This window comes from Hipposideros armiger, unplaced genomic scaffold (assembly GCF_001890085.2).
Source record: "Hipposideros armiger isolate ML-2016 unplaced genomic scaffold, ASM189008v1 scaffold_691, whole genome shotgun sequence".
Classification (NCBI taxonomy): domain Eukaryota; kingdom Metazoa; phylum Chordata; class Mammalia; order Chiroptera; family Hipposideridae; genus Hipposideros; species Hipposideros armiger.
In genome coordinates this window covers 669,060-686,559 of record NW_017732041.1, presented here as the reverse complement: position 1 = coordinate 686,559, position 17,500 = coordinate 669,060, and the positions used below count along the sequence as shown (strand labels likewise).

The 17,500-nt window shown below is 34.9% G+C and overlaps 1 protein-coding gene across 3 annotated transcripts in view; it reads right to left on the bottom strand.

Moving 5' to 3' along the window:
* Window positions 1-17,500, bottom strand: part of SYT1 (synaptotagmin 1) — a 550,863-nt gene that overhangs the window by 145,981 nt on the left and 387,382 nt on the right. For 2 of the 3 annotated variants that reach the window (XM_019626838.1, XM_019626837.1), the window contains 3 exons: window positions 12,885-13,069; window positions 6,862-6,984; window positions 2,514-2,681 (listed from right to left, as the gene is read on the bottom strand). In XM_019626838.1, coding sequence (XP_019482383.1) covers window positions 2,514-2,681; window positions 6,862-6,984; window positions 12,885-13,069 — 476 coding nt within the window. The remainder of the gene's footprint in view (window positions 1-2,513; window positions 2,682-6,861; window positions 6,985-12,884; window positions 13,070-17,500) is intronic. The other variant, XM_019626840.1, reaches the window with a different exon arrangement.

Below are 17,500 nucleotides of genomic sequence, written 5' to 3'. Positions count from 1 at the left end.
TTAAGAAATTGTTTAGATTTGTATTGAAGGTTTGATCAATTTTCATATACTTCCTATTTTATCAGTGTAAATGGTTGTCTTATGCGCCATCAAACCTTTCTCAATTCACTATGTATATTAAGAAGGGAAGGAGAAGGAAGAATATTTGACCGTATACATACAAGACATTTTGGTTTTGCAGAAGCGTTTTAATTTTCTGTCAGTTATCTATTTGGAATCTGATTAAAATATTATAATTAACTACTAGGCACAATGCTTTTTCTATTCTAGAAGGAAAAAAAAACCAAAAACCCTTCCAAACAGGTGAATTTCAAAGGAAGAAATAAGAAATTTTAGAGTGGGGATAAACTCTTGGAAATGTCATCTGATTTCTTAAATCTCTTTAGATTATTTTTGTGATTGTACTGAGGTAGCATCAGTCAAAAACCTGGAACTGGGGTCAGACAGGCCTGAGCTTACCCACTTCCCAGCTGAAGGGACTAGGGCAAGTGAATAAACCTCAGCTTTTTCACCTATCAAATAGTGATAGTACTAGTGTCTGTATAACAGGACTGTTTGAGGCTGAATTAATATATGGAAGGTGCTTAGCACAGTGTTGGCACATAGTAGGCACTTAGTAAATCTTTATTGTTTGAATGATTGGTAGCTCCTTTAGGTGGGAGTTTGTTTTGGGGAAAAGAAGCATTTAGTTTGGACATATAGAGTTCATGTTAAATGGATTTGAACTCACTTTTAAAGCCAGTCCTCTTTAAACTCTATTATGCTACCATTTCTATATCATATTGCCTATTGGCATTTCAAGATGCATAATCTACAATATCTACTGGATAAATGTGTCAGTTTCCTAGAAATAATGGCATAGTTCTTAAATGTATTAAAATATATTGTACTTTGGAGTAATTTATGGTTTGATCAACCTTCTTGAAATAAAGTGGAATCTGATACAATTTTATAGCCAATTTCAAAATTTCAATAATTATACTTCTTTAAGTCACAGAAATTACAATTAAAATTATTAGCAGTACATTTTTAAAAGAAATCTTACAGATAACTCAAAATAAAAACAATGCCCCCACAATATCATTTCAAAAAACTTAAAAATCTGCTTACTAAATTGTAGTTAGAAAGAGCTGACCTAAATTAAGAGCAATACTTAGTCAAATAAAGTGATTGTGATTATTATTTGCAACACTTTTAATATTTCCATTTTCTGTTCTGTGGTATATTGCCCATCGTGGTTAGCTCTTCATAAGCTGAGTATTTTCAGAACGTTTTTACTGCTACTCTGTCTCGGTACAGAAAAGTGTAGATTTTTAGTAGGATTACTCACAAACACATTACAGACTTTTAAAAACTCACAAGTATCAAAGTGAATAGAAACCTGCTCTTTGACACAATGAAACAGGTTTCCAGAAGATGACTTATGGCCTCAGATTCATCTATTTGTTTCACACTAGAATGTCTGCTAAGATGAGCCTCATGTTTTCTCTAAGGCTGGCTGCTGAACGGGGGATTTTGAATCAGCCTAAAGACTTACCCGCATGCATTTTATTTTATAGACAATATTGATTTAAGTAATGCATTTTAAAAATTTTCACATATTAAGGATACCCACAACAGAACTGTTTTTATGCATGACTTCTAGACAAGAGTTGTGGAACTTGGGTATGTAGAGAGGCCTGCAGAGCACATTTTCCTGTTGAGTTATTAAATGGCCAGAATCCCTCTTTGATATTGTTTGTCAACTGAGGTGTCTCAACAAGATCAAGAATACTGGGGGTGGCCGGTTAGCTCAGTAGGTTAGAGCACAATGCTCATAACACCAAGGTTGCCGGTTCAATCCCCACATGGGCCACTGAGATGTGCCCTTCACAGCTAGATTGAAACAACTACTTGACTTGGAGCTGATGGGTCCTGGAAAAACACACTGTTCCCCAATTAAAAAAAAAAAAAGATGAAGAACACCAGGGAAGAGCCTAGAGTAAAGGGAAAATGCTGTAAATGCACAGCCACAGTATATTCACCTTCTTTTTATTGATAGGTCAAGAAGAATGGTTTTAGAGTGCTTAATTTGCCCTGTGCACACAGAAGGTTGCCATGAGAGCAATCCGTTTGTGCCTTTTAAACAATGGAACATAGCTTCCTTTATTCTGTGATTGCAACAGGGTTTACCTATTTCAGGAACTTTGAATCTGAGAAAACGAATTTCATTATTTCTTTGACTTTATTTTAGAAGAGGGGAAAATGCTCATGCTCGTTGCACACTTGAAGCTGACCTCACTTTTTAGATGTGAACATGACATCTTAGTCACGTTCTATTCTGAAATGGCCAAGCCGAATCCTACGTAGATCGATTTAGAATCCTCACTGGATGGAATGTAAGAATTTTAAATATTCGAATAGAATCACTTCAAGCCTATGGGCAAGTCATGTACACGCCTATGACTGTGTCAGGATGAGATCCGTTTTCTAAAACAACAGAGGAAAAATTATGAGGAAGTATAAAACAATACCTTGAAAGTAAATTGCTCATTGAAGACTGGATTAAGGGTCTTTCGGTGGACTTTTGTCTCAAATTTCTTCTTTTTATCAGGCAGCAGAAACACTTTCACATAGGGGTCTGATGTGCCCCCCATGTCTAAGGCGGGCAGCTCGGCAGCCTGGATAATCCCTACCAGCAGCTGAAATGAACAACAGAATACAGTACACGTGAATGGTGAGGACGTTTTGGAAAAGATTGCTTTGTTCACAATGCTGCATATTGTGATTTCTCCCTCTTCCTCGTTGCTTTTAATAAACATTTTTTTTTCTCTTATGAATCTGAACACAGAAGGCAAATGAAGCGAGCTCTATAGCCTTCAGAAACCCAATTATGACAGATGTAGGCTCCAGGAAGCCTGATTTTAAGCACAAAAGAGGCTTTTAAAAGGTTGCTGATTACAGTTAAATATGGAATTCATATTTGCAAAAGAGTTGCAATCAAATAACTTTCCAGTTACTAAAAGCCCTTGTGCATTATTTTTCTTTCTAGGGCATGATTTGTAAGTGGAAATAAATTGTTAAACAATCACAAGTATGTAATTATAAAGTAGGAAAATTTTATTCTGAACCAAAGCATCAGACTAGCTAAATAGAAATTGCTTAGAAATCAGGTAGCATTTTGAGATAAAAATAAGATCTTCAAGTTTTTATCATATTTGACTTGTGTGCTGGCTACTTTCTGTTTTAACATACGATACAGTAAAGTGATTATTATATATTAAATTCTGTGTTTAAATATAAGACATGGAGTCAAAGAAACATAATTTCAGCTTCATATAAAGGAAGGGAAGATTACACATAGGCTTTTTATTGGTAAGTGTGACTAAGTTCCTGCTTTGTTTTTTAAATAGAGCGGAAATCTGTGTCTTTCTTTAAATCTGTTTTCTTAATTATACATTCCTACGTCTTGCTATGAACGAGGGCATAGGCTGGCATTTTAATATTTTTGCCAAGAAAACAAAAGCCGTGAGTGGACTATTCTAGATGCCCTGCCATCAGCCATTTTGTACAAATAGGCTGTTTGAGATTCATATGGGAAACAAAAGTAGACTCTCTTGTTGTTGTTCAAAGTATATACTATTCAGTAAATACAGTCACACCATAGCTTTTTGCATCAGAACCTGAAAACTTGAGTCTGAAAATTGTTAGCCACTAAGGTGGAAAAGCTATTCACCTCCCACCCCCAAAAGTCACACCCATTTCCTGAAAGATTGACCCACCATGTTTGTGAGTGCATTTTTGTTAATTGACTCGATTTTTAACCTGGACCCATACCCTGAATGATTATATTTTCATTTTAATGCTTCAATATCTTTGTGATATCATCATGCAACTATAGTAATAAGAGTACCAGATTGTAGGTATACAAAACACAGACAGGTGGTCAAAGAATAGCTACAATAGGCATCACATTATAAAGACATGATTAGGAAATCAAACAGTTTGCTTCTTGGTTTGCCAAATTGGTATTTGGTATCTGCCTTTAGCTTGCATGTGAATAAGCAAGAATCTATTTTCTCCTCACTTTTGCCAATCAGTTTTCTTTTGGGTAGGGAAAGCTCTAGAAATATACCTAAGCTTTTTAAAACTAGGTCACCTGTCTTTTAAAGACTTTGGGAATTTGTTGATAAGTGGTGGAATTACTTCTTCAACCCGTCTCTGACCTGGATTTTTTTTTTTTTTTTTAGCTGAGCCATCCTGCCACCTGTTGGCAGCTCAGCGGAAGCTCAGCTTGGGTGGGGAATCAAACCGGTGACACTGTTGCTCAGAGCTTGCACTCTTGAGCGAGCTCTTAACCAACTGAGTCATTTGGCCAGCCCCTTCCAACTCCCGCTGACTTCTGCCTGAGAGATAAGTATCACATTTCTCTCCACCATGAAAGCATCTCAATTAAGAGTACTTAGGGTTGTCTTTAAGTTTTGGTAAACAAACGTATATATTTGATTACTGCCTTATCTGGGGAGTTCCTCCAACTTTATATTCCATGACTCATAGGAATCATTTTATAAATCAAATAAGCTGAGAACATTTAGAAAAATCAGTGAATAATATTAAAAAAAAGTTTCATCAGGTAGAATCTTCTAGATCCTCAGAATGAAATACTTTTATAAATTTGATGTTTGCTGGAAAGGGACCAGTAAACACACTTTTATTATATTTGAGTGGAAAAAATGTAGTGTTACTATTTTCTTAAAAATGCTACTTTATAAAATCATATTTATAGTACTCAAAGCCAACTTAGAAGTTTCAAAATTATGATAACCAGGATGAAATATCACTAGATTTCTACTGGAAAATATAAAAATAGAATAAATTATGAGAAAAATATTGGATGCATATATAAAGGCAGGTTAAATTTCTGGAAAACATGTTATATGTTAAGATAACATAAGTTGAGAGGGCCGGCCTAGTGGCGCGATGGTTAAGAGCTGGCTTGGAATGCCAGAGGGCCCTGGTTTGGATCCCACATATGAGGGCCAGTGACACTGCCCTCTACAGCTAATATGCTGAACAACAGCTCAACCTGGAGCTGGGCTGCCGTGAGTTGCTGGTGACGGTGTAGGCTGCAGCCCCTGTGGCAGTGGGTTGCCATGGGCTACTGTGTGTAGCCAGCAGACAGCGTGAGCAGCCAGCAGCCCCAGTGAGCGGCCGTCCAGAAGCCGGCGACTGATCTGCCTCGCCCGGGAAGAACGCAATGATGGTGCCAACTTGTGCCAGTGAAGCAACGTCCTCCACAACTAGACTGAAGAACAAAAGGACAGCAACTTGTCTGTTCCCCTTCCCCCAATTCCCCAGCACTGTTCCCATTCCTCAATAAAAAAAATCTTAAAAAAAAAAGAACATAAGTTGACCTTAACTTTACCTAGAATGTATAAATAATAGGAAATTTTGCTGTCAACCAAGACCTGATGATCAAATTTTGGTAGAAGTGGTATCAAATGCCCTATTTAATTAACTATAAATGGTATACCTATAAATCTGTATAAGTCCATACCTATAAACCCGTATCTATAACCAATATGTAGCTTTCTAAAATGTATTATGAAATAACTAGTTCTGGCTATAATGAAGCTGATCAAATAAAATTATTTTTAATATGCCAGAGCATATCAATACATTCTTTGTGAGGAAACCTCTGGAAACTTCAGAAAGTGAAGACATTATCTGAACTGTCGGTTCCTAAATAAAGCCCAGAATTTCTGCAACAGCCTAGAACTCTCACAGCCTTATTGACTTTGGACAGTAGCTGTCAAAGCTGAGCGTTGGTCTTTAATTTATTTGTTATTCATTGCTCATCAAACTCGAAACAATTAACACAGGCTGCATTCGTAGTCATTGTATTGACTTCATATTTATCATTTCTTCCTCACCCAAAATGAGCAAAGCAAAACAAATGGGAGAGATTTAAAACTCTCCTCTTTGGAGAAGGGCTATGTCCTAAGGCTTCTTACGAGTCAGGTCTCTAACTCAGCTAGTTTCACCAATTCTCATCTAACTTTTTAATTTCTTTAACAATTCAGAAGGTAAAGGGGCATATTCATCAATGTCATGGAACCTCAAAGGTATTTTTATGTAGAGAGATTTCTAACATTTACCTTTGCGCTACCTCTATAATAGTCAATAAAAGGTAGCTAATATCATTTATCGTGGTGTCACTGCACAGCTTTTTGAGAAATTGAAGCAGGAATGCCTGTTTTGTTACCTCCCTTAGTTCTTTGTCACTTTTAGGGCAGCAACCATAGGCACTAGAAATCAAGTTTCCGGTCTTTATACTCTTCTAGAACTGCTATCTCATTCGCATGAGAAGTTTTACCTCCTATCATATAAGGCGTTCCTACCTTTGGAATTCATGGACTACAATTTTCCACCTTTGATTCCTTATAAAACTGTTCTTATTATGTTTCAAAACTTAGGCTTGAACGGTGGCCTAACTCAAAGGCCCCTCACCTTGTTTGGATCTAAATCCATGAAATGCAAGGAAGATTGTTTTAGCTCAGGATGAGGGAGGGACCTGTGGGTGCGACACAGGCTGAGAGATCTCAGGATCTAACTGACTGCTTCAAGTTAATTTGTATTCTGCTTGCCGATTGTGAGTGCCATAAGTAGATGTAATTGGTTGAATACTGTGAATTCTAATTACCAGAAGTTAAATTAGCAAGTAGGGGACTGCCTGTACTTAGAAATTATTTCATCAATAGCTTTGATAATTGCATTTTCCTCTTGCAGCAAACAAAATGCTTCAAGAAGTATCTTGCTTCAATTTCTGCTTGGTAATTTCAGAAAATGTAATGGAATTAGAAAACATTTTCCTCCTCAGACCTGGTTATTCTGGAAATCATAATCCAGTGAATACTGAAGTTTTCCCAATTTCTCCTCTTCTTTGGGTTCTTCTTTTTCTTCCCCATCAGTCAATCCGGTTTCTGCGTCATCATCCTTAAGGGCCTATGAGTAGGGAAATAGATCATATGTGAATTCAAGTGAATTTTCCTCAAAATTCAAATTAAACTGGGCCTGTGGTTATACTCCCAAGCTGTTAGAAGCAAGCACTAAGATGCTGAAAATCTCAGTTTGTCTGACACACATTCACATTTGCTGCTTTCATATTTTTTAAATTCCATTTGTGCACGGAATTTTTTTTTCCCCCCGCAGTCAGCAAGCAACATGGAAGCAATGGAAGAAGCCCCTAAGAATATTGCAAGCAAAAAATGTAAAGTTGTTGCAAAGAAAATGTCACTTGGTATTATATTTGGCTCTGCTAAAACTGCTTTTTTCAGAGGTGTGATAGACATGCTATTAACCAGGCTGGGTTTCACAGTCATGTAGGTTAAAGCGATCTAAGCTAACCATCATGTAAAACACCATTGCTACATGCAGCGGAGTAATTTATATGAAATACATGGCCTTTTCTTGCCTTGTTTCCTATGAAAGAAATACTTGAGTGAATCTCAGAAAATTTTAATTTCCTATATTTCACATATACATTTATAATGGTTTTGGAAAAAGGGGAAAACACATGCCACCAGCAGATGCATGTTTAGAGAAAAATCTACCCCACTTCCAGTTTAAGTTTACCATTTTATTTTCATTACAGCTCCACAGAAAGCTAGGCTGAATTAAATTGATTTACAGGTCCATTTGATATCAAAAGGTGAAAGGAGTTATGTTTGCAATTTTGTCAAACTGAAATTGGCATAAAAATTTATTTTGCATTAATGAACAAAAATCATGATGCTGGACTCTCAAAGCTCAGTTTGTACTAGTTGAATATTTTTTATAACCTAAAACTTAAGTGTAATATAAATTGAAATACTAGAAAGCTCATTATTTCATAAAATACATTCAAATGCTCCTCATTTTAAAAAATATAAAAATATATATTTTCCCAATAAGTGCAAGAATTTTTCTGATAAAATCAAAGGTTATGAAGATGATAAATATTAGAAGCTTTGTTTCTGGGAATGTACATTCTTATTGCTTTAAAGATTTAGAAAAAAATAGAAATCAATGCATAGTTATCATTCAAAATTAAAAAATAGTGTTACATTTCCATAACTACTAATGAGGTTGAAAAAGTTTTAACTCTTTATATTCATCATCTTTATTTTTTCCTTTTGGCGACTGCCAGTCTACAGCCATTACTTGTTTTTCTAATGTGTTGTTTGCCTCTTACTAATTTGTAGAGACTCTTGGTGTTTAGTGGTCTCAACCTTTCTGTTGTTGTTATATATAACAAATACCCTCTCCTCGTTTTTGGTTATGGCATTTTCATTGTCTTTGGTGTGTATGTGTGTGAGTAGTGTACAACCTCACAGAAATCAAGACATATGACTGGCAGACTGCATTACATCTCTGACAAAGTAAGGAAATCTTAACTCTTGTCAGTAATCAAATTAAATCTGAGCATTTTTATAGAACTTGAATGCAAGGCCTCAAAAAGGCATGAGAATCACCAGACCACAGCTCTATTACCAACCTCCCCATCTTTCTCCACTTCCCAGACTGCATGGTCCTTATCCAAACCTTCCCCCTGCTGAGAGAAAGGTCTTCTGTTTGCTTTTCCATCAACACAGAGACCCTTAGTGGTGCTTCAAAATGGCACCCTCAGTCCCTTAATTGACAGGCTTTTCCTATTTGGCTCTAACCTAGCTAACTCCAACTTGATCCCAAAAAACTGAGACTTGGTGGTATCATATTAATAGAATGTATTTGGGTGGGAAGATCTAATAAAGAGAGAGATAAGCTATAGTCAGAGATGCCTCCCTTTGGTGCTTCTTGAAAAATTTCAGGAGTCTACAATGAGTTTAGAAAATTGAAAATTACCATTATTACATCAGTGTAGAAACCTTTAAAAACCTGGTTAGCCATACACCATTTAATTTGGAAATTTTAATTTGTACTTAGATGTTTCCTTGATTAGTAAAATATTGATCTACTGAGAGCCAAAGACAGGAAACAACATAATTATTTAAAAATTTATATTAATCTTTTAACTTGGGGGGTTCACTAACAGGAACATGGTAGTACAGTGACAAGAAAAGACTACTGAGTTTAATTTAGAGGACTTGAGCAGTGAAATCACATTGCTCTTTGAAAATCTGTGTGTTTAGTCTTTAACACTGTCATAGAAGATGTGCTTAGAAAGTTATAGCATAGATAATTTGCCTCCCTGTAAGATTTTAATGTTTTAAAAAATAATAGCAGACTAATGCGTATTTCTGTCTGAAAAATCTGCATGTTACTCTACCATAATAACACATTTCATGGATTAAACACTTTTTCAAAAGTCTCTTGCCCAACTGACAATTTACATATCACATTTCAGCCCAGTGCAATTTGAAGTAGCTGAAATATTAAATCTCCTGTTCTCTAAGTGGGTTGTACCCCAATAAAGGGAGCAGGACCATCTTTGTAATTACGCTGCATGAAAGAAGGCTAAATTTTTGATAATTTCTCAGCGCCATTGTTCGTCATTGAAGTGATTAAGTCTATTCTTGTCCCAAAGGCTGAGTTTAAGCAAGACATTTTCTGTACTATTACGTTAAATTCAGGCCTATTAAATCAGTAGCTATTATAATATCTCAAGAACAGCATCCCCTTCTTCTCCCTACCCACTTCTGCCCTGGAACAAAATGCAGAGGAAAAAGCTTATAAGCCCAGCAGTCCTGAGAGTTCAGTAGAAAAAGCTGTGTCAGGGACCTCAGACCTTGTTTTCAATTTCAAAGATTTAGTGTGCATGCTCCTGGCTTGCTTCAACATTCGAAAGGTGCTTAGTTCACAACCATTAGAAGGAGCACTTGTTCATTCTCAGTCTAATTGTCCAAATTTGGATTTGATAAGGTACCCTGAAAACATAACACAGGACTGAATTTTCTCTCTCTGACCGTCAGTTAAAAACTTGAGCTTTCTAATAATGCTCTATTTAGTCAGTAATATTTAAAATGAGAACCCTTCGTCTTGAAAAAAAAAAGAAAAAAAAAAGGAAAAAAAAAGAAAATCAATTTAGTTCAGCCTCTTGATGTGTGTCAGAATGGTATACCCTCAGCTGTGGAGCCCCAGCTGCCAGGCCACGAAATCCGAGCTTTGACTTAGGTGGATCTAAGGAGCAGAGGAAACCTACCGCAAAGGACAGTCCAGAACAGTCATGAGACACAACACAGATAGGAGGACATAGAGGGAAGAAATAGAAATTAAAATATCTACACACATTAGTGAAAACCATGGAGAAATGACCTTTCCAGACCTATGACTTTCCAGGTTGATACTGTCCCTCTGTATTTTTAGTGTTCTCAAGTTTTAAGGCATTAAAAACACCTTAAATAGATATATCCTTTGCTGTACAAGTACACTATCTATAGTGACATTTTTGTTGTCATTGCAGAATATTTAAAAATCCTGCTTTGGTTATAAAAATCTTACCATAGAGACATGTTGCCATGATCACTGAAATTTGAATATCGGTGAGTTTTTATGTTGAAATAGTAAAAATGTATTGATTTCCCTAGAGCCTCTGTATCTTAAGATAGCATACCTAAAATGTCTCTCCCATCTGTTTTTAAATGAGAGGCATAGATTATCTATATTGTCTGTCCCATGTTCATATCAATACTCTGAAAATATAAATATTTAAAAAGAATTTTACTTTGTGTTAATGTAGCTTTGAATTTGGAATATCAAATGTGATAGTGTCGTAAAATCGGCACATACCGTTCTGCTCCTTTATTCTTCCTCTTTATAAAATTATAGAACCCATTATTAGCTACTTTTATCTGCCTTAAAAAGTATCATAAGCTACTGTTATATAAGTGTTTACTAATCGGGCCTATTTTCACTTGTCCAAATTATATTTCATTCTGAACATTTAATTATTTATAAATCAAAATAATATCTATAAAGTCCTAGGTAGACAAACTTATCTACTTAAAATGAATAAAAGCACTTTTTTGAGTGGTTGAAATCCTAAACGTTATGTTGTGACAGTAGATTACAAAAAACATCACTGACTACTTAGTATTTCCTTATTTGACTCATTTTCTCTTCCCCGCCCATTCAAAGGAGTAGGTAATCAATGAAAGATTTCCTGCAATTCTCTGTTTTTATTACCTTTGAGATTTTGGTCATTTATCCAGGTCATAACAGGGATAATAAACACCACTACTATTCTATAAATTACAGTCTTACATCATATAGGACAAATTTCACAAAGAAAAGTACAAATTTCTTGTCCTAGGAGGAAACACTATAGTTATCATGTAATATTTTCGGTGATTTTAATTTTTAATTCTAGCATACTAGAAAACCACATTTCAATTTTATTGTAGTTGTGAAATGATAGTATTGTGTTTTCAAACTGTTGTTTCATATGTATAGCTGAAACTTACGTGAAAATTATTCAGTGCTGTCCATCTAGGAGATTGTTTCTATACTTATTTCAGTAAAGTTAAAGAAATCTATATCAAGTCCTGTTTGCTATGGAAATGTTGAAATAAAACAAGACATGATTTTAAAAATTCAGTTTCTATGTAACAAGTTAACCAAAGAGAAAAATTCTTATTAGATGTGTGGCTGAACATTTGTGCATGGGTTTCTGTGGCTGTGATTAGAAATTTTCAGAAAAATTTTCTTATGTTGAGTTCAGGACAATGCTCTCTGAGCATGAGTGCTGGTATTACATCCACTCTATAGCTCTGAAACCAAACAAAAGTGAAGCAAGTGAAAAATGAGCTTTGTGAAATTGTTGTCAATAGACATCATGGTGTCTTTGAGAAGAAGTGTTTAAAGCTCAAGCTGGAGAGAGGGGCTCATGTCCTGAGTGTATGATTAACTAGGAAACCATGCAAATGTACTAAGATGATTAAATTGCTCTTAAGAAGATTCACATATTTAAGAGTTCACTTTATAGTAATGAATACTCTAAGTGTAATTTATAAAACTGCCTATATGTTGCTATTTGGGAATAAATAGAACTTTTGAATTACTTGAAGGGAAACACTGGTATTTAAAAATGTTATTTCTTTGAAAAATGTCTATTTTAAAATATGAATTAAATGTCCTTTAGAAATACCCAATATGAATGTGATTCTAAAAACATGAAGAGGCATTTAATCATTATAATTATTAATAGTAAACTATTCTGAACCAAACCATCCAATTAATTTAGTAAAAATAGACAACAATGTAAAGGACATCCAAGTAACTGCCTTAGGCTTGGAAAAATAATCGACAGATAGCTTTTGTAATCTGCATTATGGTTTTAATTGTCCCAAAGTGAGAAAATAAGACTTTTGCCTTCAAATTCTGCCCTGTTCTTTAGGATCAGTTCATACTTTTCTCCCTTCCCCTGTTTAACTCATTATTCCTGAGCACTGATTATTGAGCTGGATGGCTACATAGGAACGGTAGTCATCAAGTGTGATAAACGGCTTTAAGACTCAGTTATTGAACAGTAATTAAGAATAGTGATAATGCTAGAAAGGTGCCCTATCAATGAGGGAGAGCACTCAGATCCTCTTTACGTAATCTGTTTCTCAAACCCTCAACCCAATTAAGACCAGCTAAACAGATGTAATCAGAATGTTCAGGCATCATTGCAGTATGCTGGACCTGTTGAGGTGGCCCTGATGGTCAGGGATGCCCTTATCTAGTTAATATGCATAGGAGACTGGAAAACCCTACCAAGTTTCCATTGCTCTTTGGGATATTGACTAATGACTGAAAGGATTGCTAAGCATCTCTACAACAATGATATGTGCTCAGAACTTTATGTCTATATTTATCTGGAATAAAATAAATTATTTATTTCCAATAAAATAATCTTAAGAAAAAATATGGAATGAATACATTACCTGATCTTTCATGGTCTTCCCTAAGTCTTTCACATCTTTCATGTTGATGGCATTCTTTCCTCCCTTTTCCTTCCCCTTCTTCTTGTTTTTCTTTTTGAACAAACATTTCTTACAGATACAAAAGCAGCAGGTCAGGACTAAAAGGACCGCAACTATGGCTATGGCAATTAAGGCCCACGGTGGCACTGAAAGAAAAACATGTGCAGAGAACATTAGCAATAAAGCACTTATATATGCAAAACCTTTTAACTCATGGGCCACAAAGATATTCATTCATTCTTATTTATTGAGCACCTATTATGCTCTAGGTGCTCTTCTACATTACTTTATGCATGTTGTTTCCTCTGCTTAGAGTGTTGTTCCTANGGAACATGTTTTCTGTTTGTATCTTCCATCCACTAATTTAATGCCTTTTCCATCTTAACTAAGCACTTATCATGGACTGTGGCCATAACTTTTGTATTTTGAGGTGCAAGAGCAAAACTAGCACACAGTTCTTTTTCCTTCATCACAATTTCACAGGTAGAAGATTCATTCTTACTGTGGATCTTAGCAACCTCAGAATGCATTTTTTTTTCTTATTAAATAGAGAACTTTCACATTTTCACTTAAAGGAAGCATTTTACAACTTCTCTTTGGCATTTCTGAATTGCCAGCATTGCTACTCTTGTACATTGGGACCATTATTAAATAAGGGTTGCTTGAAGATAAGCACTACGATACCATGGTTACTAACAGAGGGACACACTGGGCAAAGGGGTGACTCATGTCCTGGCTGGGATAGTGGGTTAGCACACTGTTAGAATGGTGCACAATTTAAAACCTAGGAATTGTTTACTTCTGGAATTTTCCATTTAAAATGTTCAGACTGCAGTTGACCATGGGTAACTGAAGCTGCAGAAAGCAAAACTGCAGATAAGGGGGGACTACTGTATTAACTAATTCAGTTTCTTGACTTTGGGGCCCTTTCACATTGTGATTTGACCCTAAAAACCAAACTGTAGAGTAGCAAAGCTGGATACCATAATCTCCATTTTATAGACTAGAATACTAAGGATCTGAACTGTGGTTTCCATAATGAGATTTCTATTAGAGTTGGGATGTGACTTAATTAAGCCTTTGAAGTTCAGTTTTCATGTTCTTTTCACATATTCTGGCATTCTTTTGTGTCCACTGTGAAAAATGAGCATTCACTAATTATATTATTGCTAAGAAGAGTTTAGTTTTGTGACCATATTTGTATATTGCAATCAGACTTCTTTTGACTGAAATAATTTTTAATCGTTTATGCCAAATCAATGAAAATTATTTTTCAAAANTATTTACTATGCATCTTATTACAGCTTATGACTGACTACTAGATGTTAACCTAAGGACATATAATATTACAACTTCTGAAATTGTGTTTTCAATCAAAGAAATATTTGTGTGAAAGTTATAGATAAGCCCACACTCAAAGACATGCTTTCTCATTGTTCTCTAATCTCACTAAACAATCATATTTTTTAAAAAATGTAAATTAAAGCAATCTTATATAACCCATGATATCATTCATAATACCTCATTTCAAAGCTTCTTACCTCTTTTGATCTAGTTAAAACCCTACAGGCATAAATGAGAGAGCCTATGTATTCATTTCAAGCAAGACAGTATTACTAATGACCATTCATTTTGAACTTCATAAATTATTCTCCTAGTTGGACTTATGTGATAGCCTCTCAAAGAGTTACATAAAAGTCTCTTAAATTGCACAAAACAAGATGAAGATCATTTGACAACTTCACAAAAAGAAAATAGTGAAAACATAGACACATTATTTCACCAAAAGGGGTTCAGGGATAGGAACATAGGATTACAGCAAGAAATTTGAAATAGTGCCACAAATTATAACCACTCATTCTGTGACTTTTATTTCTTAAAGTGCTGCTGTCTTCTAGATTTCCATTCAGTTGATCTTCTGAATACTGTAATTTTAACTTTGAAGATGCTATATTGAATATATAAAATTAAAAATTTCCTCATAACTTACTGTCACCTTTAGATAGAATTAAAAATAATTTTAATGTTATGATTGTGTGTACCCACTTGAAGTCTGACTGAATAGTTATAATATAAATCTCCATTCTTAATTAAATCGAGTTATTTGAATTGAACTCTCATGTTAAAAATTTTATTCTAGTGTATACAGCAACCAAATACTTAAAGTTTGGTTTGTTTAGGAAGAAATACTATCTACAATATTCATTTGTAGTATTTATAGAAATATGGTTCAATATTTGTGAGCAAATCTCATGGAATATATTTTGGATTAGGCTAAAAATTTATTGAAGACATTATTATGGGTTAGCAATTGTGCTACAGTTTTACATACATTATCTAGTTTAACCTTCACAACAGTTTTCTGCGTTATCCCTTCAATTTTGTACAGGAAAAACTGTATACAGAGAAAAAAAACTATAGACTGAATAGTTTAAGAAATTCAAATATGTCTTTATAGTATTAGGTTAAAAATGTACATATTTTAAACATATACAAAGGAAAAAATCCTTGTCTAGCTTTGTAGCCTCTTTACTAGAATATTTTATATTAAAAAAACCAGTAAAACAAATAAATAATAGCACAAGATGCTGCCAAGAGTGATTTCTATAACATAAAATATAAATTCAATAAAAAACAGGCTCACCAAAATATTGCTACTGGCAGAAAGCTATCAGCTTATTGTTATTGCCACCCAGCTATTATGAAATGAATTTGATAGCCAGAATTTTAACATTTAACTTAAAGACCTTTTAGCAGAAATTAACAGACTATTGTAAAACCTCTCTGTGGAAAATGTTATTTTCATTTTCTAGTTAATGAGTTAATCTTGCATATTGTTTAATTGAAAGGTAAACTGATGCATAAGAATTAAGTCAAAGTCAATTTGAAACTGCTTCTGATATAAGTTAAACTATGTGGTAGGCAACATAATGAGATCTCAAAAATATCCATATTTTATTTCTTGAAAACTGAATATGTTACCTTACATGGCAAAAAGAACTTTGCCAATGTGATTAAGGATCTTGAGATAAGATTATCCTGGGTTATCTGGATTTACCCAAGAAAGAGTGGAATGGTGGTTATCAGGGGCTGGGAGAAATGGGGGGATGTTGGTCAAAGGGTACAAACTTTCAATTATAAGATAAGTGAGTTCTGGAGATCCAAAGTACAGCATGGTGACTATAGTTAACAATACTGTACTATATAGTTGAAATTTGCTAAGATAGTAGATCTTAAAATCTCAAATGTTCTCATCACACACACAGGTAACTATGTGAGGTGATGGATGTGTTAACTAACCTTATTGTGGTAATCACTTCACAATATATATGTATAGTAAATCATGCACCTTAAATTTACATAATGGTTTTTGTTAATTTTATCTCAAATTTGGGGAAAAAAGAAGGAATCAGCCCTGCTAACACTTTGAATTTAGCTCAGTAAAACCCATTTAAAATTCTGACCTCCAGAACTAGAAAATAATACACTTACATAGTTTTATGCCAGTAAATTTGTAGTAGCTCATTACAGTAGCAAGAGGAAACTCAAGAGATACAAAGCAGACCTCAAAGATATATAATATACGCTGCATATAGATGTGATGTACAATTGGAAAATTGGTGTGGGCTACTTCTATGTTTCCTATGACCTTTCCTTCTTACCTTTCACCCCTGTTATCCCTTCTGCACCCATTCTCATGACAATAACATTGTACTCAGGACTCTCTCAGAAATAACCAATGGTTTTCTTCTGGCCAATCCCAAACAACGTTGTCTGTGGTATGAGAAAATCTTGATCATATATTCCTTCTTGAAATTTTCTTCTGCTATTATTTCTTTTGTCCTTACCAGCATTTTCTATGCCTCTGACTTTTTGTTTTCCCTCTTTCTTTTCCCATTCCCAAATCTTAAAGGAGTGGTTATTCAAGGTTCTTAGCTCTTACTCATCCTCATATTTGCTCATTATCGAGCACAGTATCCTTCCCTTTCATAGAAATAACTTTGTGAAATCAAAGATAAAAGCTTCACAAGGAACAAGGGTATTTGTGAGGATGCATTTACAGAAGGTGACATTTTAATAATACTGAATCGCAGCCCCGTGTGTCAAGTTATGTTCCCTAACCCAAAGTCTGCTTATCAGACACACATTGTACCCACAGCTACAGAACGAACAATTGGGGAAAGGAGCTTTTTAAAATGTACACAAAGTGCCTTATGGCCAAGGGGAGTGCTGCTCTAATTCTTCTGATTCTGACCTCTGACTTCTACATAGGTTTTTTAATTTGTTTTTTGTTTTCATTTTCTAAAATGCCTAACCCAGTACTATCAGCTTAACAGTGCTCAGTAAATGTTGTGTGGCTTGAAAGAAACTCACATAGCCATGTTCTTAAGGTCAATAGAAGCAGAGTGGGTGGTCTCTGAGGGACACCACCATCTCATGTGTGTTTTCCATGGGCCTGCTCTTGGTCCCATTTCCGTTGCTGCCTCATTCCCTTTCACAGCCAGCTATTGCAGCCTCCCAGATTGCTAACCTTCTGGCGGACATGCTCATTGGGTTTAAGGTTTATTTATTTATTT